Below are 22,922 nucleotides of genomic sequence, written 5' to 3' on the forward strand. Positions count from 1 at the left end.
CAGACGGGCAGTGTGGTTGGCGTTGGGCTGTCACATCTAGTCAGATGGATTACTGTCCTCTTGTATTTCAGCTGTATTTCTGGGTCACTTCAGATCTCGCACAGCTCGGGGTGGGGTAGGGGAAACCAGGAAAGCTTTTAGCTGAGATTTTTAGCTTTTCATACTGTTAAGGTGTTCCACTGGACCCGACAGTAAGACAGATGGTCTCCAGGAAAAGTCAGGAGCAAGAGAGGGTCCTGTTTGGCACCTCTCCTGTGGAAAGGGGCTGGGGAGTACCTACAAGGGTGCTGAAACCCCACTTGCCTCAGAGACAGAGGATCTGTAGTACAAGCAGTCCTGCTGCCCCCTGAAGCAGCCCTGTGAGCTCATGTGGAGTGTGGCTTGCTATACTGTCAGAGGAACTAAGACCTTCCCAGATTAGATAATTCTTTTGTCTTCTTTCTCTGTGCCCTTCTCTCCAACCCAAGTTTTCTACTGCAGCCAGATCTGCTCCTCTCTGCACAGCTTCGCCATTCCCCTGTGGGCTGACATGCTGAAACCCCTCTGCCAGGAATCAGAGGCACAGCAGCTTCTCTACAAACAGAAATATAAACTTGAATTTCCCTTTCTAGACTCTAGACAGGCTCAGATATCAAATGATGGTCAGATAGGCATTACACCCACAGCAGAAAAACTTGGATGTTGCCAAAAAATGAAAGAAAAGGAGCTTAGAATCTGTGTGTACACATGCAAACCTAGAGATGCATCAAAACAAGAATACTGGATTTAGTGCTGAGGTAAAACATGATGAAACAAAACATCAAGCAGCTCCCTGAGGTTCTTCCAGCATTCCTGTGCCAGGGACGACAGCACAGACTGGTGGAGGCACTGCCCTGCTCTGTGCTAGGGGACACCACTGACACGGGCAATGCCATTCCCATTATGCTATTTATACATGGACCCATGAGAGTAGCTGCAAAACCAATATACTCACAAAATTCTGCCATGATTATGTCAGATCTCAAAATGCAAAAGTTACTGCTTGGAGGTATTTGGCTCAGCTTTGTGTTTCCCTGACCCACGTCATCTACAGGCCCATCAGTATGGAACAAAGTACTTCATTATTCATGTTTGAGGACCATGATTAACATTTCATAAAAACAAGTTCTGCAGGTACTGCAATAAAGTAAGGAGGTACTGAGGGCTAGAAAGCCCATAAGGCTTCAAAATCCTTGGAAGGGATAATACAGCATGCAGAATTATCTAAGTCATTTTGTACTGTAAGTCAATCCCTTTATTAACAGGGGATTACAACAATCACAGTATTTGGTATCATTCACACACACATAACCCATGTATTAACTCCTATATATGCAAAACTCAATTCAGCGATACTCTCTTGCAGTGTACTCTTTGCCCGCCCCCCGTCCCCCCCAAAGCTTTTTATGTATAAGAATGTCAGTACCTCAGATTTAAATTTCCAGAGCTGTCCTGGATTACTGCAGAGCATGGCCCTTGACAAGAGCCCAGAGGAATGTGGTTTCTGCATTTACCCAGAACTCTATGAATCTTTGTCCTTCTTCCACTAGTGGCCCATATGACTGTACCAAGGAAATGGTAAGGTCGGCAAAGTGACTAGTTTAAAACAAATAGAACAGAACTTGAATATTGTTCAAGACCTACAGGGCAGTCCTTGAAACAACTGCAGATTTGGTAATAAAATGATCTTCCACTTACCAGTTCTTTTTGTGTGTCCACTAGCTTAGATTGTTCATGCTTTATTCCATACTTGAACATCTATTTTATGAGAACAGTCTTTAGAAATACTCACTATACATGCTTACAAATGCTTCTTCATGCAGTAGTAACAAAACCAACACACAATCATTTTAACAGACAAAACACTTGAGGTGCAAAACAGTTTGAAGAAAAATAATGTGTTACTTATGTAAGCACAGGAAGTAATTATTCTGATAACGTGCAGAACAATCCATGAGATGTTAAATAAAAATAAGCATTTCAGCTTCTTTTGAAATAAATTCTTTTATAATCTTCTCTCTTGATAGATAAGCCAAGTTTGCCTTGCCATAAATTCAAGGTGCCCTAGTATAAAGCTTGGCAGACCCATCTCATCATAATTTAATTTCTTCCCTTCTTAATTCTTAAAGTTTAATTTAACATTGACAGAAATGAGCTGGAATAGTTCAAATTAAGTGGAGAACAGCCATTATTATGAATGCACATTTTACCAGCCAGTTCCAAATACGGGAAATAAAGGGGATTTATTCTCCAAAGTGTTACCAGTCCTCAGACCAAGATCCTGCAGACAGATCTATTAGCACCTAATCTGCATTTTGAGATAGACCATATGTGGGGAACAGCCCATGACAGAGACTCAAAACCAGGGGTACTTTTAAAGGTAATTCAACACAGCACTGTAGGGATCTTTAATTTTGTGCAAATATTTGACCTCAGCTTCACTCTCCTAAATAACTTCTGATGTATGTTTTCAGTAGTAGTCAGGCAGTTGGACTAGATGATCATTGTAGGTCCCTTCCAGCTGGAACTGTTCTATTCCAATAGTAACGGCAAAAGAATGAGACATTTATCAGGACACAGATAATTTTGACACTAAACCAAACATCCTTCCTCCGGGTGATGCACATTCAAGGAGCTACTTACAAAATCCTGACTTTCAGCTGAGCATCACAAGTTTTACTGTCTGAGAGCAAAGCTTGACAGTGGAAGAGAAGCACTGGATAGAGAGATGCCATTAGAGCACTTAGACAGCTTACCAGGTGCTGCTCACTTTCAGCACTGCATTTCCAGACCACTCCAATACAATCAGAAATTCAAAAACATTTTCATGTGCAGTGAGCCATACCGTTGTCCTCCTGCTTTGTTAGTGGCTGCAGTCAGCCTGGGTGACATCTCCCCATCATCATGACGAAACTGCCCAAATTTAAGCACCTGACACCTGCACTGTAGAATGCTTGTCACTAAGCAAAGCTTTCATTATTTTAGGTTTGCTCTGAAATTAGAAGTAAATTCAGATGCAACCGTTTACTCCCAGAAAAGCCCCAAGTGAGTTATTTGATGCTGCCAGTGGAAGTACCTTAAAAAGTAAAAGGGTATTATTACAAAAGTAGCATTATAAAAAAACTGTCTAAGCTATACAACTTCACAGCATAACTCTGTTCTCAGAAGTGTTCTCCTTTTCATCATTCAGAACCACCATCTACTCTGCCCTTCCAAATAACCATTTTAAATTTTCTGCAGGACAGGGGAAAGGCACTATTACTTCTTTTGAGTCCTCCCATTCTCACTGAGTCAACACAACTGCAGGAGATGAAGCTGGATTATATTTTCATTTGAGATTCATTAAAAGAGCTGCAATCAAGCTGCAGCTGCACTGCTAAATTCTGTTTTAATTATAAACAACAACAACAATCCTAGAAAACAAATGGGCTCCCAGACATGCAAGTCAGTGGCAAAATGGGGCCTGTGGAATCTTTAAGCAGCAATGGTGCCTGAACACCAACAGCACTTGAATGTCAGCAAAAAAACATGCTTTCACTTACAAAGGAAATGGCTTGGAAATGAAAGTTGAGCAGCAGTTTGACTCAGACATCACACAAACAGAGCCCACACAGTCACTGTCAAAGGAGACAAGCATAGCCCCTGAAGTGCATACACAAGCAAGATTAAAAAGCACAAGCTTAGCCATACAAGTGTGGTCCACTACAGATCCTTCCCCCCCCCCCCCCGCCCCAGCTTACCCAGGTAACATGCAGAAAATGCCAGAAGTACCAAGGTGCTGAAAAAATGTTCAAATATTGGGAGTGGGGTGGGACGGAGAGAAGATGCTTCACAGGAGTACCAATTTAGCTAATGGCAGGAGGACACCATTATTCTCCCTTTAAAGCATATAATCAGTGATCTCATGACTAGGGAAACATTCAGGCCTTTTAAAGATCCAGCTACTGTCTGTGGCTTTCTGACTTACTGCAGCAGTTAATTCCTCCACCTGATTGCATGCTGTGCAAATTACTATTTCTATTTATCCTTTGTGGAGTTACTTGTCTCTGTATCTACAAGCAAAGCCATTTTCCCTTTATCTGTGGTGGAGAGGGGAGGGACTCATCACTTCTCACAGTATCACTCAGAACAGCAGCACACTCTGTTCGCTTCGGCACGCACACAACCCCAACTTGTTGTTCACAGGTTGTTCTGCAGTGAATGATTTTGAGAAGACCCTCACACTGTCAGTGAGGCAGATAAGCTCAATAGCTACTGCCAAGGGGCAAAGATGAAATCTGAATGCAAAACTGGGACTTTGTTTATGTCAAAGGTTTAAGCGCTCTATATTGGAGAGAACAGCAAAGTCTTCATTCTGGGGATGATGAATATTCTCCCTGCCACCTTACATATTTTTTTAACTCTCTCACTAAAACAACTGAAAAATATGTTTCAGTAAAAGCCAAAAATCTTAAAACTTACTGCCCATTCCTTCTTGTATCAAAGGCAGTAATCCCAAATTCTAAAGCAAATACTAATGGTATAATTTAACCCTCAGTGCTTTAAAGTAGTCAATAAACTTCTAAACTGGGCTTTCAAGACATGAACTCAGCCAATCTCCTGTGTGCAATTGCATCCTCACGTCAATCACAATTTCAGGGCTGATATGAATGAAGAAAGAAGGAATTAGATGGAATTTAAAATCCTGGCCCACTGTTTGACACAGAAAGTTCATCTAAAACAATTCCAAGCTAACAGCAAAAGCAATTTAATTTTAATAGAAAGTTCCGAGTTAAAAAGCAGAAGCAGCATGCAAAGACCTGATACAGCAGACAACCATTTAGTGCTGTGATTTTAAAGGCATCATTGAATAAAACACTTTCTAATGTTAATTCCAGCTAAGGATACCAGCAAGCTACCCAGACCAAAAAAAAAAAAAAAAAAATTGATTTTAAGTTGTACCTACAGTTGCAACACATGAGACAATATATTTGCGAAGAGAGGTGCTTGCCATTTATGAAGAAACTATTTGTATAGTTGCCTTAGCAGAACTGGTCTGCATTAATTCTTCCAAACACCTTCACCTGGCTCACGACTAGCTCCAGCTCTAGTGCAAAACAAAGGGACTTTGACTTTCACTTAGCCAGATTTATCAGTTGTTTTAATGAGAGCAAAACAAAAAAGATTATTAGCACAGAGGTTTTTCACATAAGGACATGAAATAGCAGAGCAAAAATAACATGACTGCTTGTTTTACACAAAAACTCCCATCACAGCAACTGAAACAGCACTTCTATACAAGGGCGAAATCAGCCCAGAGGTAGCTGCTAGGAGCAGAGCTGAGCTTTGCCACCCTACCACAATATCACTGTACTAACTATAAGGACTAGAGAGCCAGCTTTGCAAATGACTCTCTCCTCCTCTCTCTGTGTGGTCACACAATACTTCCAGGCATCTTTCCCTCACTTCCACAGCACAAGAATGCTGGCACTGCTACAGCTGGGCCTTCATCTACTCATGATATACAAGCATATCTGCTCACAGTATTTGTTTTGTTCAGCCCCCAAAAGGGGCAAAGGAAAACACAAAGAGGTTGCAAAAACTGTAATAATAGTCAAATAATCTACAGTAACTTAATATCCCACGTGAGTTCACCTGAAAAATCAGGGGAGAAACATTAACAATTGGGTGAAAATGGATATACACAGTCCTAAATAATTTCCTACATTGGGCAGTAACTGCCTGCTGGCTATTCTTAGTCACAGTCCTATCCTCCACAACCGTCAAGCAAAGACAATATATAGCAGAGTATACACTCTCCACTGTTGCACTGGAAGAAAACTCACTGAAATATATCAAAAGGCCTACCTAGACCGTTCCTAAATGCAGATCATAAGGAAGAATAGAAAAGTAATGTTTAGTGAAAATTGGTGATGGCTGTAAGGTTTTTTGAGCTGCTTTAACACTTGCAAATGTATGCAATAAACAAAGGAAAACAAAATTCAATTTTACCTTTTTGAGTAGGATGAGCAGCAGAGGTAACCATAATGTACAGACTTTACATACTGGAGAAAACTGGTGAAACACCATAACCTTCTGACTTCTATTCCATGCACACTGACCTTTGAGAAAGGTGAGGTATATCACTCAGGCAAGCCCTGCTGCAGCCATACACATAGCAGGAACTTCACAGCAGAAGATGACAGAGCTGGACCATTAGATAGCCCTGCTCCAAGAAACTGTGCCTGGATTTGCAGAAAAACGCAACGATCCTGTAAGCCTTACAGCAAGTCACTTATGCAAAAAATACATGGCATTCAATCTAGAAATTGAAGGGTCTTTCTACCACCACGTGTATATCTGTTGTGATTAGTGGCTTCTGGTAAATGAAATTAGCAGAGTTAGGAAGTCTCTAGAAAGTCAATATACTGCTTATCTACACTTAATGTTTTCACATGAGCTTCATTACCCTGCTTCGAAAAAACAGGTGGGCGGGGTAATGCCCTGTGATTAAGTTCTACTCCCACCTGGGCAGCCAGCTAAGAATTCATACAGAGAGGCAGTTTTTTAATTTTGTTTTGCCTTCCCACACTAGACAATTGCTAAATTTTACCTTATTTAAACGCCACACAATGGATGGATCAAAATATGATCATCTATATGCCACATGCAACCCCTCTGCTTTGCCCTCAGCAGTTGACTGGAGAATTAGTTCTAATGTGTTGGAAGTTAGAGTAAGAGCTTATTTCATTAAGAGCTTGTAAGAAGCATGGGTGTCCTGGTTTCAGCTGGGATAGAGTTAACTGTCTTCCTAGTAGCTGGTACAGTGCTATGTTTTGAGTTCAGTATGAGAAAAATGTTGATAACACTGATGTTTTCAGTTGTTGCTAAGTAGTGTTTAGACTATAGTCAAGGATTTTTCAGCTTCTCATGCCCAGGCAGCGAGAAAGCTGCAGGGGCACAAGAAGTTGGGAGGGTACACAGCCAGGGCAGCTGACCCAAACTGGCCAACAGTGTATTCCATACTGTGTGACGTCCCATCTAGTATAGGAACTGGGAAGTGGGGGCGGGGAATCGCCGCTCGGGGACTGGCTGGGTGTTGGTCAGCGGGTGGTAAGCAATTGCCCTGCACATCATTTGTACATTCCAATCCTTTTATTATTACTGTTGTCATTTTATTAGTGTTATCATTATTAGTTTCTTCTTTTCTGTTCTATTAAACCGTTCTTATCTCAACCCACAAGTTTTACTTCTTTTTCCCAATTTTCCCCCCCATCCGACTGGGTGGGGGGGGAGTGAGTGAGAGGCTGCATGGTGCTTAGTTGCTGGCTGGGGTTAAACCACGACAAGCATGATCTGTAGCACTACACAGACCAAAGACTATTATTGAGTCTTGGCTCAAACCCAAGCTTGTCACTGAACAAGACCATTTCTTTTAGACAAAAAACCCCGTCCTGACTTCAGAGAAAAAGAATCCACCATCCTGCTGTATAATGGCGTCCTACCATCAGATATCCGTATCCTGAGTTTTTTGTTTCTATGAAAATACCGTACAGGTTTTCTACAGTATTTTTCCTAAAATATTTTTTTAAAGTTACATTGTAACCAAATAAACATTAAAATATATCCAGAAAAGGTAACTGATCTAAGTAGGAACGTAAAATGACTAATTGTTTTCAATTTTGAGTCTTAGATTCCATTCATCCACATTTATTTGCAAAATAACATTTTGTTGTAATGTTCTCGTTCCAACAGAATACATTTAAACGCGTATGTTAGCTTTTAATCTGAAATGCTAACAAGATAAGTGATGCTATTTACTTTTGTAACTTTTTGAATAAGCAGTGCTAGTCAAATTCTATTCCAGTTACTTTCCATATTAAAGATTTTTTTTTTTCTAAAAAGAAGATATATTTTTCCCCAACACAGAGTATCAAAGTGATTTCCTGGTAGACTACAAAACACCAATTCAGGCTTAGTTAATTTTCACTTACTACATAAAAAAGAGATCACTGAGGGAATGGGATTTTCAGGAAATAGCTACATACAACCTCTTCAAGCTGCAGAGGTAGAATCTGTCTGCTTTGTGCTGCCATTTGTTCAACTGAAGTCAAACAGCTGCACTGTGTATTAATCAAAACAGTAAACTTTCAAAAGACACATCCCAAATTCAGGAGAGACTGTAATTACAGTTCCTATGAACATCCATTAACTTTGCAGACTCCACAGAGAACTGTGCACAAAACACCACCCCCACTCTTAAAAATAATTACTGCTAGTAGCTTATAGTAGAAATGGAAGAGGCATTTTATATTTTTACCCAAGCCCATAACCAACACAACTCACTCAACAATTCTTTATAACTAAGAAGTGGTTAAAGAAGCTGTTGTCCTATTGTCATGCTTCAGTCTACCTTACCTCTTCTCTATCACTCCCAACTTTCTTACCTGGAAGCTACAGTTAATTCTGGAGTTTGACATCTACATATGATAACAAAAAAGGAACTGTAAAACAAGGTACCAAAGCAATTCTCCTTGAAGAAGTAGCATCTCACAATGAGACAAGCTAAACAATTTATTTTCCACAATTCTCTGTTAAAACAGTTTCTCATTACAAAGACTGTACAGCAGGTCTGGTTTTCAAGACAGATACACTTACCACAAAAGACACGTTTCCTGAGATAAGATGTGATGCTGTTATCCCAGAAGTATGGTCCATGTGATCCTGCAAGTAGTCAGATAATCCTCTTTTCTGTCTCGATAAGATACTTAGTTGTATACAGATATAAAAAAACCCCTTTGCTAACTATTAAAACTTTGTGTGTGATGGTAATTGACGATAAAAATACTAGCTTCATACTGAAGGCCAGCTGCAACAGAATCAGGTGCTACTTCTTTTTCTCAGTGAACGCAGTGAAAATTGTAACCCTGCATGAGTCTAACCCAAAAAAGTAAAACATGGGGAAACACAAGAGCAAAGGTCAGTTGGAAGAAAGCTTTGCTTGGCATCAGGTAGCTAAAAGATACCTTTACATTCACAGCACCTGAGATCTTACCCTAATATACAGAAATTTTTCTTGCAGAAGAACTAGATTATAGAGCACAGCTTTTTTTTTTTCTTAAATGTATCTTAGAAAACTGAATGATGAAATATTCTGTTGAAATAAACACACTTCCATTTCACCACTTGCTATACTAGAGGTAAGCTGTTTTAATAGGAACACTAGATATTTCTCCCAGTCATACCCTCAATTCTTTAAGTCCAGTATCTTTGGTCTTGCCCTGGCAAGTACCTCATTTAAGGAGTACCTGCTTCTATGGAAAAACAAACACCATACTTTTGGGTTTTTGTTTTGTTTTGTTTTGTTTTTTGCTTTACAGAAAAATGTTTCTTTGCATTGTAAAACAGTGCTTTCTGTTCTTCTCAAAATGAGGGAATGAAAGTTACCTGCCATGGTCCTTACAGCAGTGCCACTCCAGCACTCCCACACACCTTCTGCCTTTGCTCAGTTTTCCCCACTTGTCTGAGGGAAAGTCATAAAAACAGATGCTCTGCAGAACCTACTTTCATACCAGCATCTCCTTTTCATGAAGGTGGTGAGGTGCAAATTTCAAAAGAAACCTGGTTTTGTGGTGGCTCACTGATGGCACACTGGTTTGTGGATTCTCTGATATCTAATACAAGACAACCTGACATTCCCGCACACTGAATAATTAAGTGAACGCAAGATCAATCCATCAGAAGCCGATCTTCATTCATTGTGGAGCTCACATGCCTTCTGGTGCTCACTTTTCTTTTTACCAGAGAACTTCACAATAAAGAACTATGCCAACTTTGTTTCTTTTGGAATATTATTTCTAAAGCAACAAACGTGTTTTGCCTTTAGAGACAAAAGGCAACATCCTTGGCCTCAAGCACCTATATACCATGGATGGCTCAAAATCACAATGTACTTCTCATCTGGTATTTATTTTTCATAATATAGCAAGAGTTAGTTTGATCTTTTTTACACACAGAGGTATTCATTCTATCTCTAAGGATGGAAAAGACACTTCTTTCTAACGTAGGTGTACTCACAGACAAACAGGAATCTTGAACTTCATAGAGAATCATCACAGAATATAAAAAAATGATTAAAAACATGACAAATTACATGTATCTCTTCTAAAGAGGAAAAAACATGCTAAAAAGAAATATTCTTTTCTTCCCCACACCCAGTTTTGAAAGCTACCTACTAGCTAATACAAAAATGGATGCCACTTCAGATCACAACCCCTTCCATTTCTTACAGACTATTTTTTTCCTGAGACACTTTGGTTCAGTAGTGCCACTGAAAGTAGAAAAACCAGTGTAATAGAATTTAATTCTTGTGCTATTCTAGATACCACTGCCAGAGTGACTTTAAATTGCTTTTGAACGAACTAGAAAGTTCAAGTTAATTGAACACAAGGACTCACGTAGCAAATTATCTTACTACTAATGGTATGGAAGAAAGAAGCCTGATTAGTAAACCCTGCTGGATACCGGCAATGTGAGAAGTTGAGAGATGCCAGAACTAAATCAGAGAGGTGAAGATCAATAGTTCTTTAATCGATGGTGCATTACAGTGGGATTTATTCTGCTGAAAACAGCAGGGGCAGATAAATTCCCCACTGAGATTAATTACTGGGAAGGGTGGATGCAAACAGAGGAGTGCAGTTATCTTTGTGACAACTGTAAGTGGCAAGAAGAACACCAGTGGGAGTACAGAGCTATTGCCTGAGTCTCTGCTCATGACCAATGACACCCTCATCAAATTCCCAGCACCTCTTAGTTCCTTAGAAGAAACTGCCTTGAAGCCTGTGTATTTCTACAAACACAAATACTGTAAACAAAAAGCAGGGACACAATTTTTTGGCTTTGTTTTTAAACTGATGGGTTGTTACAGCTTTTGGGTTCATAAAAATTCTGTATTATGGAGACAAAAGCACCAATGTGTACCGCTAAAGAATGACAGCTTTATGCACAAAGACGCTGATCACATTCACAGCACCTATTTAAGTCTAGGGGTTGTCAGAGCTGCTCTGGGGCTCTGTCTATTGGGGCTATCCATGTAATCCATCACTACCATTATAGCCTTTGGTGCTAAACATTATAGTTCCCACAAACTAACCATTAATGCATCAAGCACTAGTGCTAAATACTGTAAACTGAGACACTAAGCAGGCTAGGCAGAAGAGAGAAATTACAGAGCATCTCCTGTAACAAAACCGACTTAGAAACAAGTCATAAATTGAAATTACTGTGACTGTGAACTACTTAAGGAATTTACTAACATGAAAAAACAGAGCTAACAGCTTAGCTTGTCAGGGCTTGATTCTTCTGCCAGCTTGAAGGAAAGATATCTAATTGGTCTCACCCCTGACATTTTACATTGACTTACCTTATCAGAAGACAGCAAGATGCAGAGGGTCCAGCAGATATTAAATTTGCTGGACATAATCTGATGGATTTATTTGTTCACTTACTTTGGTTATTACCAGCAACTGTTTGAGAGGTCTCCGTCTTAAACTTTGATCAGATGGCATCAACTTGTCCATTTTATTTCTTGTAGGAAACATTTCAGAAAATATTTTCAACCCTGATGCCATCCCAGCTATGTTGGTCTATTTTCAATGACTCTGAATTCAGGAGCTTTAAGAGAAATTTCTGTTTTGTTTTTTTTCTCTGAATTTTATCAGATACCAACAATCACATCTGTGTGGCAAATCAGAAAAGGTTCTTTATTGAGAAAAATGCAAGTTTAATACAGATATGATATAAATTACAAAAAATGTTTTAAAAATCACCTCTCCAGGATACCCAAATTAATTGAAGGTGGAGTCTCAGTGAAGCAAATAAAGTCTTTCCCAGATCATCTCTTATTTTAAAGTAGGTCATAAAAATAGTCCAGGCCTTGTCCCAGTTCCCAGATGGATATTCCAGTGCCCAATTCTTTTGCAAGCTCTAAGCGCAACTGGATAGACTAAGACAAAGACACATAAAGCAATTACCTTTTAGTCAGAGATATTAGACACTCCATGCTGTCATCTCTTCATGCCATTATCAGACATTTTAAAAACATCTATCCTTGAACCAGATACTGAAGAACTTAGCCTGTATTTCAAATACTCTCTGGTTAGCAAGCAATCATTCAGTATGAGACAGTTAATTGCACCAGTTAATTCAATGACCTAATAAAAGATAACCAGCTAGATAGACAAAATGCCATAGAAATAAATCAGATTTATGAACCATGCAAAGGACTATTCTAATTTTGGCTATCATTTCACAATGTACAGAAATTCTAACTCTTCCCAAAAATGTCTCAGGGGTAAAATAAAACTTTATCACCAAAGACAATTAGAACAAGTTGTCAAATACCATCAAGATCTCTTACTTACCCTTGCCTTCTCCCAGGACAAAGTCACAATTTTCATTATTACAATTCTATTTTAAAGAGAGTCTGGGAGATTAGTATTTAAAAGTATCCCTATTTCAGCTCCAGCTATTGATTTAGAGTTAGTTTACCCATTGGTTTACAAGGGAAGCAATGCCATAATTCACGTTCTGCGCTTCTTTCAGTTCAGACAATTAAAATAATTATTTTTCAATCTTTTACTTTCAGGTTTTCTTACTTTGAAGTGCAGCACTGCAATGTTTAAACTTCTCACAGCAGGGATGTGTTTAAAACTCATTTCCATAGAAAACAGAACACAGATCATTAACAGATCCACTGGGCCTAGCGCTCATGACTGCTTTTAACTAATCATGAACAAACCTAAGTTGGAGCAACCTGCCAGTGATTATAACATTAAAAAGGGGAAGAAACACACTTGTCATGGAGTAATAAAATTAAGTGTTCCCCGACCATCTTGATCACATTATGTGAACAACTCTTTTATTTGTGCCAGCATACAAATCTCAAAATACTTCATTACAAGCTTGTTGAAATTGAAAAGAAAACCTGTTTCCATAAATTCACCAACCATCAGTTGAGTATCTGCTAGAGAAGAAGTAATGAAAGAAATGTGCAGGAATGAGTGTTCTTAATCTGGTTAGTACTGACAATAGCAGGGTGAAATCCTTCAACAAGGCAGAAGAGAACATAGCATGACAACATGCAGCACGATCTACCTTTTCTCTGACAGGCTCACAAGGAAACTTTCTAACACTCTAAGACAGGTACTACTAGCAAGAACATAGTTAGATGTGGTAATCAATATCCCATATGTGCTCGTACTTCCACCAGTATTAGATTAATGAAGGGAAATATCCTTGTACTAATGGAGCTTAAGATAACAATCCTGTTCAGAAAAACAGAGCCTTGGATCATTTCACACCAGTTTAACCATAGAAAATGTCTCTGTTCTCTGTAAATATGATATACTTTCACTACAGAAGCAATTCCCTTCCAATATTAAAAGCCAGCAGAGGCTTAACATACTGCCTTTAGCTTAATTTGAGAAAATCTAAAGATAGCTTCGTAGGAACTAAGGCTGCAAGTAATCATTTTATCCTGTATTCTGGTATATTGCAGACTATTGCGTAGACAGAAATTGTACGTCCTGCTAAAGGACTTTAGTAAGGCCAAATGCTTAAGTTTTCAAAACACTAAAATATGTTCCACAGAAACAGAACTGAAGAAAACAGGGTGATATAGGCTGCGAGGGAGAATCAGGATCCTCTTACAGAGGAAGGCAAAAGTTCCCCAAGCTTCCAGCCAACACGACCAGAAGGAAAATTTCTTGTCTCTTGTCTGACAATCAGCATGTCTGTTAGCACATGAACTGTGCATTTGAACAGATCCTCTCAGAGCACTGGTTTGCCCTAGTGTGTCTTATCTCTAGACATGGCTAATCTCCAAAGATCGCAAAACCCCATTATGCATGAGATAGAAAAAACAATCTTCTTGTACAGGCAACTCAGGCTTTGAATCGTAACAACCACATAGGGTAAACTTCTTCCACAAACATTTTCTGAACTGTCTCAATAATACAACAAGTCAAGTAAACATCTCTTTCCTCTTACAGCCCTCTGACATGAAAAAGTGGCACCTACCTTCAGTGTTGGGTAGAAGACAGCATGTTCTCCTCCTTTATTTCTGCAAAACAGGAAAACCAAATAGACACAATAGCTTAATAGATTTCCATAGGATTTTTAGTGAGGTTAAAATTCAAAACGAGTTTTATTCCTTCACACTAAAAGGAAACAAAGACAGTGCTGAAGAAAATGGCCAATTTTATTTTGAAGAAGTTATTGCTATTAAAAATAAGATACGCTAGTGTGTTCAGCACATGAGCATTAATAAGCCCATATCAATGACAGAAACTACTTGCCATTTAGCACCGTGTATCTTTGAGATTTCTCACCCAGTGCTCATTCCACCCTGGAAGCTGAGGCACTCTGCCTCTGAAATAAGACACTTTTGCCATCAACTTCCATTCATTCCATACTTGCACTCTGGCTACTCTGTCTACTGAGGGCAGGGTAGGGCCAAAATCTTCTCTACTTCTCTTCCTTTTCTACTGCAGATAAGAGCTACTCCTGCCCTTTTTCTACTGTAGATACAAACATCTCACAGCACATAAATCCAAAGTGGTGGGGAAAGAAAAGCCATTAAGAGAAGGTACACAAACCACATCTAAAAGTCAAGTATGCAACTGAGTCATTGTCCTGCAGGTATCAGTTACAGGAATATTTGTCAGAAAGGTCCTCCTGACAAAATCATCCTACTTAAATGGGCTTTGAAAACACTAGCAGCTGGAAAGTTAGAAAGTTCAAAACAAGACTGTATAGAGTCAAAGACCTGCTAGAATAGTCTTTGTATAGCAATTGCATCATGCCACAACTACAACAGCAAAAATCCCTGGTTATCTACAGGATTCCTTAAAAGGCTTCACCATGAGGCCTTTCAAAACATCTAAGGAACAAAGCAGTTTCCTAATAACTAACACAAAGTTTGGGAAGAAATCAGGTAACTTTCACGATTAAGATGAAAGTCCCAAACTTCTTTGGGCATCACACTTTGTCCAAGAACTGGTTACAATGAAATGCAATACAGGCAGAGTCAGACAAGATACTTATTTACCCTTTTAAGGAGGACAACTCTTAGAAGAGGTGAAAAGGCTGACAGCGAAAATAGAGGATCCAAGAGAAGATCTCACAACAGAGATGGTTTGAAACTAGATCTAAGTAAACACAATGAGGTATCTTCTTGCAACTGGGTTATAAAACTGTCAGATAGTAAAAGACAGTTGTACCTACTAAATGCGCATCTGAAAAAGATGAAGACATTTGGTTGTCAGATGCAAACTGTGAAAGATTTTCCCCAAATTACTATCGTTCAGGTTAAATTAAATGCTAGCAGTATAAAATATACACACAGGGCAAGCTACACTGGGCACAGATACCAACGCTGCATTTTAAACCCCAAATAATGAGAAGGATGAGTTACAAGTGGTCTCACAGCACCACTTTACCAGTTAGGCTAGGAGGAAATGCAGAGTGCATAGACAGACCAAGTAGGAATTGCTCCTGAAATCTCCCAACTTATGTAAATGCATACTTACCTGTAAAGTGCACTGGGACAAGCACTGACAGACAACACATTTCTGTAACTATTTGTAATAGCCTCTGCCTGCTACATGAAAATCATTAGCTGTGCTTTGCTTAAAGATTCATGATTTGATTTCTCAGCAACTGCAGACATGCAAGATTTCCAGGTGAGATGCTTTACCAGTGAAGCATATTTCAGGCTTCGCTGCCATCCCCATCCAATGCAACTGAACCTTTGCAAACCAAAGTGGTAACTGAAAAAGGGTTCCCTTGAATAACCCTCCCTGGCAGCCGCCTGAACCACTGCAGGTGCACTGAGCCACATGGCTGCCTGCCAAGCACAGCGCAGCAAGTGAAGTTTAGAGTGATTTTCAGATCCAGTGTGCTTTATGCATCAAAAATTCCTCCAGGAAGCCCACAAACAAGAATCTCCAAAGATTGGCTTTCAAAGGCAAATGATATAGCACCACTGACAAGCTATCCCTTTCCCACACATTCAGTTTGCAAGGAGATGTTTAGAAAATGTGTTTCAGAAATTAATCCCAGAAGTATGCCATTCAAACAGAGCCCTCAGATGTACTCTTTCAAGAGCAAGTTTTCATCCGGCAGTCATTGTGTCTCCAACTGGATTGTGCATTAAAGATCAGTAAAACAAAGCTTCTGATTTATTCCTCTTTAGTTAACACAAAAAAACTTGTAATTGTTTGGCACAAAGTAATTTTCAATGGGATACCAAAGGATTAAATATGAAGGAATACAGATCCCAGTCCTTTCATACAAACACAGAAGATAAATTAAAACACTGCTGACCAACAGGTAATTTTTTTTTTTTTTCTGACAAGAAATACACATTGCTGAGAAGTCAGAAGAAAATTACAGGCTGAGAGAAACCTTGAAAATTAAACTAAAAATATAAAGGTAGGACACTTTTACTTTTGGCTTGTTGGGGTTTTTTTTTACATTTAAAAATATTAAAACCAAGAAGGTATTTTGGAAGTAACAAAGTAGTTCTGATCTTTTCTTTCTCAAAGCACCATAAAATATGTTTTACTCTTGTTTTCAGTGGTGTGTCTTCACATTAACAATGCATTGAATAATAGTTTTTGTAGAAGTAGTAGGTTTTTGTTTGTATAATTTTACTGTATTTTTGTATATTTGCATACAAAAATAGCAAATTATCCCTGAGGCTTAATAGGATATTGCTGGTTGGTTTTTTTTAAATATCTTTTAAATGGATTTTTCCTAGCATCAGGAATCCTCTTGCCATGTCATGATGAAAAAGGAAGGACAAAGAAAGTTACTACCATTTCCCTTCATGTTCTGAGTCCTTTTAAAAACTTTATCTGGAAGTCACTTGATGTTATTCTCATTACATTTCTCTACAGTTCATTCCATTTAGTGGAAGTCTGTTGCTTGACCAATCTTATCACCAGGACTTGTAAAACCAGGCTCTTGTACCACAGATTTTTCTCAGAACTATTTTTGGCTGAGTTATTGGTAATCACCCAACAGTTCACAGTACTAATCTCATAGCCTCTGATTAACTGACACTCAGCAGATAACTTTGATGGATAACTTCTAAAGATATGACTCATCAGACTTCTCTTCTAAAGATTGTTTTAGCTTATGTTATTTCATTAATCCTTCTCTGATTTACTTCTCTCGCCTGAAGCACTCTTTTATGCTGCAGCTCAGTGTTGACATAGAGATTACAAACAGCAGAATTTCCATTTGCTGAATTCAGTTGCATGCTATAGTTAACTGGCAATTCATTGTGTACTGGGCCATGCCCTGCAGAACAGTAAGTTAATAAATATAACTCACTTTTTGTATTCGAAGTAGTGTTCAGCAATTTGTTCATCCCAGACAATTTTTGGTTTGTGCTCCTTCAAGGTTTCAATGTACCTAGAAATTAAAAACATAGATATGGAATTAACTTTTCTAAAAGGCAGTTATGAAATTACATTGCAGAAATTTCTGAAAAAGCAGTTGTACCATGTTTAGATGTTGAACACTGTATCAAAAATATCTTCTTGCTGAACAATTAATTTCCTCAGCTGCTTTACAATTAGCCATGTTTGCTTTTTTAGGCTTTTATTTTTAAAGTGATGAATTAATTAACATTCCTCAATTGGCAAATCTATAAAGGCACATGAAGGCAGTGCTTCAATATTTCTACAGTCTGATTCCTATACACCAAAGCACAGGAACTGAAGTCATCCCTAAGCTGTACCTAATTGTGTCCTCCAAGGCTAATCAGTGCACTTCTTAATTATAAGCCACTATTATGTGATCAGAAAAGTTCTATAAAAGGGGATTAGTTAATCTTCTAAAAATGAAATTTAAAAAGAGCTTGTTTTCAAGGAAAAGTTACTGCTAAGTAACTGTATGAATTTTCTCCACCACTAGATTCTTGGCATTATTGTCTTGCATGGACTTTTTGAACATGGAATGACCTACCTCACACCTACTTGACGCAAAGTGAGGACAGAATACTACTTGTACCCAAAAAACTGCATAGGGAACAGGTGTGGAATAGTTAGTACGCTCTAAATTCATGTTCTTGGTTAGCTCACAGTATCATCTCAGTGTAGACACAGTGTCTCCTTGTGTCTGCATTTCTGACTGCACAATGGAAATAAAGCTGCTTGCTGCCTCATGTAAGAAGACCAGAAGATGGCAAGCTACTGCCAGTGATAGAGGCCACATGGGTGTCACAGAAAAAAGAGAAGTCTTTATCACATGTTCCTCTGTCTCTTCTGCATCTTTTTAACTGCATCTTTGTGGAGCAAGAAGGCTGAACTTAACTCTGCTGACAACTTTCCTGGCTAAACATCAGAGGGTTTATCTGGCCACAGACCAAGCACCATCAGTTTCTTTTTTCCTTGGAGATTGTATCAGGAATTTGAATTCAAAGTCCCATTATCAGTACTCTATGTTTATCATGATTATATAAAGCTCTCACAGGCAAACACGGTGATCATAAGGTAGCATTAAAATTATTTTTCTGTTTTTGCAAAATCTATCAAAACCATCTCTTCTACAATATGTCTCATTCTTGCAATAATTTCTCTGCTTATGACAGGATTTACATGGAGAAATTTGCCTTTAAGTCACCTTATTTTAAATAAGAAATTTCCATCTCCTACGTAAAAGATGTCATAACTGATTTTCATCAGCCACTATCCTGACTCCGTCAGTGCTGAAATTCCACCTCACTATATACTTCAAAAAAAGAGAAAAAATTTGTATTTCTCAGTATGAAAAAGATTTATTCTCTTCTTCAGTATTATTCTAAATGCAATTACAACATTCAGCATTGCAGGGAATATCTTCTCTCTTTTGCTGTCGCTTGCTCATTCATATACTGGTAAATTGTTGCCTACTCCTAGCAGTTTTAGAAAAGATATTCATTTTGTATTTAAGTCAGATGAACCCGAGCCAGGCATGCTATTTAAGTATCTATATAAGCAAACACATGGTAGCAGCTATTGCAGTCCTCCTCAATATACACATGCCCTGTAACAATGCACCTTTTCAAATAATGCAAGTTAACCTCAGAACCTTTTAAGATATGCAAAATTTTAAGTTGCCTCACTAGAGAAATATGCAAATAGATCTAGTTTTGTATATTTAAAATTTAAGGACAGCTTTTAACACCTTGCCTCATTCCAGAATGGCGACTTCAGTAATGACAGGAGACCACACTCATGTAGAACATGGGACCAAGATGTTACAGCCCAGAAGACAAGAATAACCAGCCAAGACAGCCTGGCATGCAGTTTTATACCTGAACATATGACTTCACATGAGAAATCCTAATTTTGCTTGCTAAAAATCCCAACACAATTAAAGAGTGTTCAACATACATACGAACAAGCTCTAAATGCAACTTGAAGCAATTATTACAGCCTATTATATATAAGGTATATTATTATTTTAAAGCTGTCCAGGCATGCACTGCATTTAATGAGAACCGATCCTGACCAGGCACAGAGAATTTATTTTCCTTTCTCCTGCCTCTAGGCATTTATCACCATGGTATGCAAGAGCAAAGTTCATCTTTGAATCACATCTATGGTGACGAGACTAGTACCAAGCTTGAGTTGGGGAAAAAAGAAATATTAGGCCCAATATAGTCACTACTATCCATTAATTTTTGGGGACCTACTTGAAATGTATTAACTTGGTTCTTACATTGTCTCTATTAAGGACAACAAAAATCCAAAGTACAACATTCAAAACAATAAGCTCCTGTTTACTTCAACTGCAACTGCGTCCTCAACACTTCTGAAAGTCAAGTATTTTCTACAGATAACAAGGTTGCTGTGAAGAGTCTGGAAGAGGTGCAGCAACAAACCACAGCTGTTTCACATAGGCTTTCTACTGCCCTAACCTGGGAACAATCCATTCCCTTCCTGTAGTCATCTGCCCCAGTCACTATTCATTTTCTTGCAGTAAAACTTACAGCAGCTTTATAGGCAACATCTCCCAGATATGCCATATTTCCCATTATCTCTGTGCTATCCTACTATATGCATCGTAAATGGAAGGGTTCCTGTGTAAAACTGCAGTGCCTGTATCACAACATGCTTGCTTGACTCAAACTAATGCTTGACAGGTGCTCTTAACATATTATCTCCTAGCTGAGGCAGTACTTGACTCAACAAATATTGGATACACAGTTATTTAAATAAAAATTAAAAAAAAAAAATGAGAAGAGACATTTTCCATCACACTGAACCAGACAAGCATGGGATATCAGTATGACTGGGGTACCAGAGATCTAGATTCATTTCCAGTTTCTCAAAGAGGAAAAGGGATGGGTAGGGAGCTCATCACAGCCAGCCTTCCTTCTTCCTTCCACCTTTCACCTCACTCTTCTTTTGACTCATATTTATTGCTATTTTTCTCTCCTCTCTTTCTAATTTATCCCTCTTTCTACTGCCACTGTCCAGTTCACATCTACTTTTATACTCCTATCCAGACTAATTTATTTGCTTCCTCGTCTCTCAGCTCTTAACTTACTAGCTTTCTTCTTTTACCAAGCTGCCTGAGCAGTTAAGAGTATGATAAACACTGAAAACTCAGCTTCACTGTCTTGCACAACGTATTTCCTGGGAAGTTTGTGACCATTTGCAGAGAAAGTCATGCTGTTTCTCTGGTCCTAGCCTGAAACGAGGTCAGCACGGATGAAGTATCTGAAGTATCGATGCTAGTCTCTAATGAAGCACCAATGCGGCATGTAAAAATGATAAATTTGCATGGATTATCAGGAATAGTATCAAAAGGCAGATGTCACCTGCATGTCCACCTTGCAAATATTTGTTCTTAAACAGAGAACTGTCATTCTGGCTCATTTAAATAGGCCTTGGTTTAACTTACCCAAAGCAACCTTTTTATTCCCCAGAATGTTCCTGCTTGATAATAGCTAAGCAGCTAAAGTATCAGTTCAGGTGTCACAACTGGGCTTTGAAAGTTTAAAAGTTACAACTTGGTAAAAACATGGCCACATAATACAAAAGTGTTTGGAAAAGATTTTAAGTCTGCCTGCCACCTTTCATACAAGACTTTAAATCCGCACTGTTTTACTGCAATTTACTGCCATACTTCTTGTCAAAAAGGACACTTCTTGGTCTATAGAGACCAACTGTTACTCATACAACTCTGATACTCCTGGTTACAAACCCACTGGGCAGGGTTGGACTAAAACAAGCATTTCCTTCCACAGAATAAATGAGAAGCCAAAATGTACATATTATGGAGTTCCTGTAAAGTCAGTCCTGCCAAAGATGTGTATCTATGAACAACACTAATATGGCTACACCTACGCACTATTGCACTTTGCTGCACATTCAACTAATAAATAAAGGATCCAGAAGAAAGGTTCTCAGGATTTGTGGCTGGTGTTCCTTTTCTAAGAAACTTTTCTTCCAGAACACGAAAAATGGTATGGCACTGGAATATGTTAAGGTAAAACCCATGATCTACAGTTCCCCTGAAGAATGTATTTATCTTCACAGATAATGCTTTTTCACCAAGAATATAAAGAAACATGTCTCTAGTATATCTTTTGCAACAAGAATATACATTCTAGGAAAATATATAGCTTTATATAAAATTTTTAGAATAGGATTTATTTACAAAGGTTAACTTTTTTAATCCTCAGGTGCTTTGCTTTACTAGTCCTGAGTCACTCTTCAACAAAAAAGCTTAGTGAAAAGGAAACCACTACTGAGCATATATCCCATTTTGATGCTCTTTTCTTACATTTTCACCTCAGTTCTCACATGAACAAAAGTCTGACTAGAAGCAACAGGTCTCTAATCAGAAGGAAGGATCATTTGCTCCTGCTGCAGCAAACTGTGCTTATCTTCTACTATAGCAAACTTGAGTGCTTCAGTCAAAGGATACAAAATACTATTCAGCTTGAAAATCTATACCACACATTTTCTTTTCAGTCTGCTTCAGTTACAATAGACTTAACTTAGTTATTAAACCCTGAATCTACCAGGAATTGCATCTTCATAACTGACCATCAACAGTGCCTATGCATGGTAACAGATGTTTTGGACTCAACTAGGTAGGGTCCATCTTCCCCCCTATTCAGTGAGCCATATCTCTTAACAAAAGTATGAGAAATCACATAAAAGGCTGTATTCTAAAGCTCAAAAGTTTAAATTTCTGATGCAAAACAAATATACAGAAATACCTCCAAAACAGTTTTCATGGTAGTACTGTTTTTTAAGGACATTCCCTATGTTGGTACATATTTTCCAGACAGTACTGGTCAGTCTCCCCACTGCTCTGTGTACATCAGGACACTGTGTGAAAGGACAAATAGGAATCTTTGAAACAAGATTTTTTCAGCTGGGATATATGTATAAAATCTGTAAGTCAAAATCCCTTTTATTTAATGTTTAATTTCAACTACCATGACACTTCCACATCTTACATGCTTAGGCTTTTCTTCCACTATTTCCTTTTTGGTGGGAAAAAAATGTCAAGAAACAATATAATCTCTAGAGACACTTTTAAACTTTAAATTGAAAAGTTTTAAAAATGAGATTTTTTTTGACCTTCTCTGCTTTTTAGAAGATCATTTCTAAAGAGCAGCTGCAAAATTGCTGCATACACTACAAGCTACCAAATAATTCAACCATGAAACTAACAGTTTTGATAAAGAATGCCTTCAATGGTAATAAATGAAAACACAAAAGGAAGAAAATTTGAAAAAGGAAAAAGATTATATAGAGAGATTTTGAGTTCTCACTCACTCGATCCCTAAAATTGCAGCTTTCAAAAGGTAGAGATGCCTTGCAATTTAACAATCTTTAGATATTAGCCTT

At 38.3% G+C, this 22,922-nt stretch overlaps 1 protein-coding gene across 3 annotated transcripts in view; it reads right to left on the reverse strand.

Annotated features, from left to right (window-relative positions):
- Window positions 1-11,707: 11,707 nt before the first annotated feature.
- Window positions 11,708-22,922, reverse strand: part of CHID1 (chitinase domain containing 1) — a 135,135-nt gene continuing 123,920 nt past the window's right edge. Inside the window, exons 10-13 of one of the 3 annotated variants that reach the window (XR_774046.1) lie at window positions 17,398-17,478; window positions 14,077-14,119; window positions 11,826-12,001; window positions 11,708-11,733 (exon numbers count right to left, since the gene is read on the reverse strand). Coding sequence is in view for 2 of the 3 variants with exons in the window: in XM_010562568.1 (XP_010560870.1) it covers window positions 11,903-12,001; window positions 14,077-14,119; window positions 17,398-17,478 (223 nt within the window). In the remaining variant the exon portion in view is untranslated. The other 2 variants (XM_010562568.1, XM_010562569.1) reach the window with 2 other exon arrangements.

Source organism: Haliaeetus leucocephalus, unplaced genomic scaffold (genome assembly GCF_000737465.1).
Source record: "Haliaeetus leucocephalus isolate CR32 unplaced genomic scaffold, Haliaeetus_leucocephalus-4.0 Scaffold161, whole genome shotgun sequence".
Classification (NCBI taxonomy): Eukaryota; Metazoa; Chordata; class Aves; order Accipitriformes; family Accipitridae; genus Haliaeetus; species Haliaeetus leucocephalus.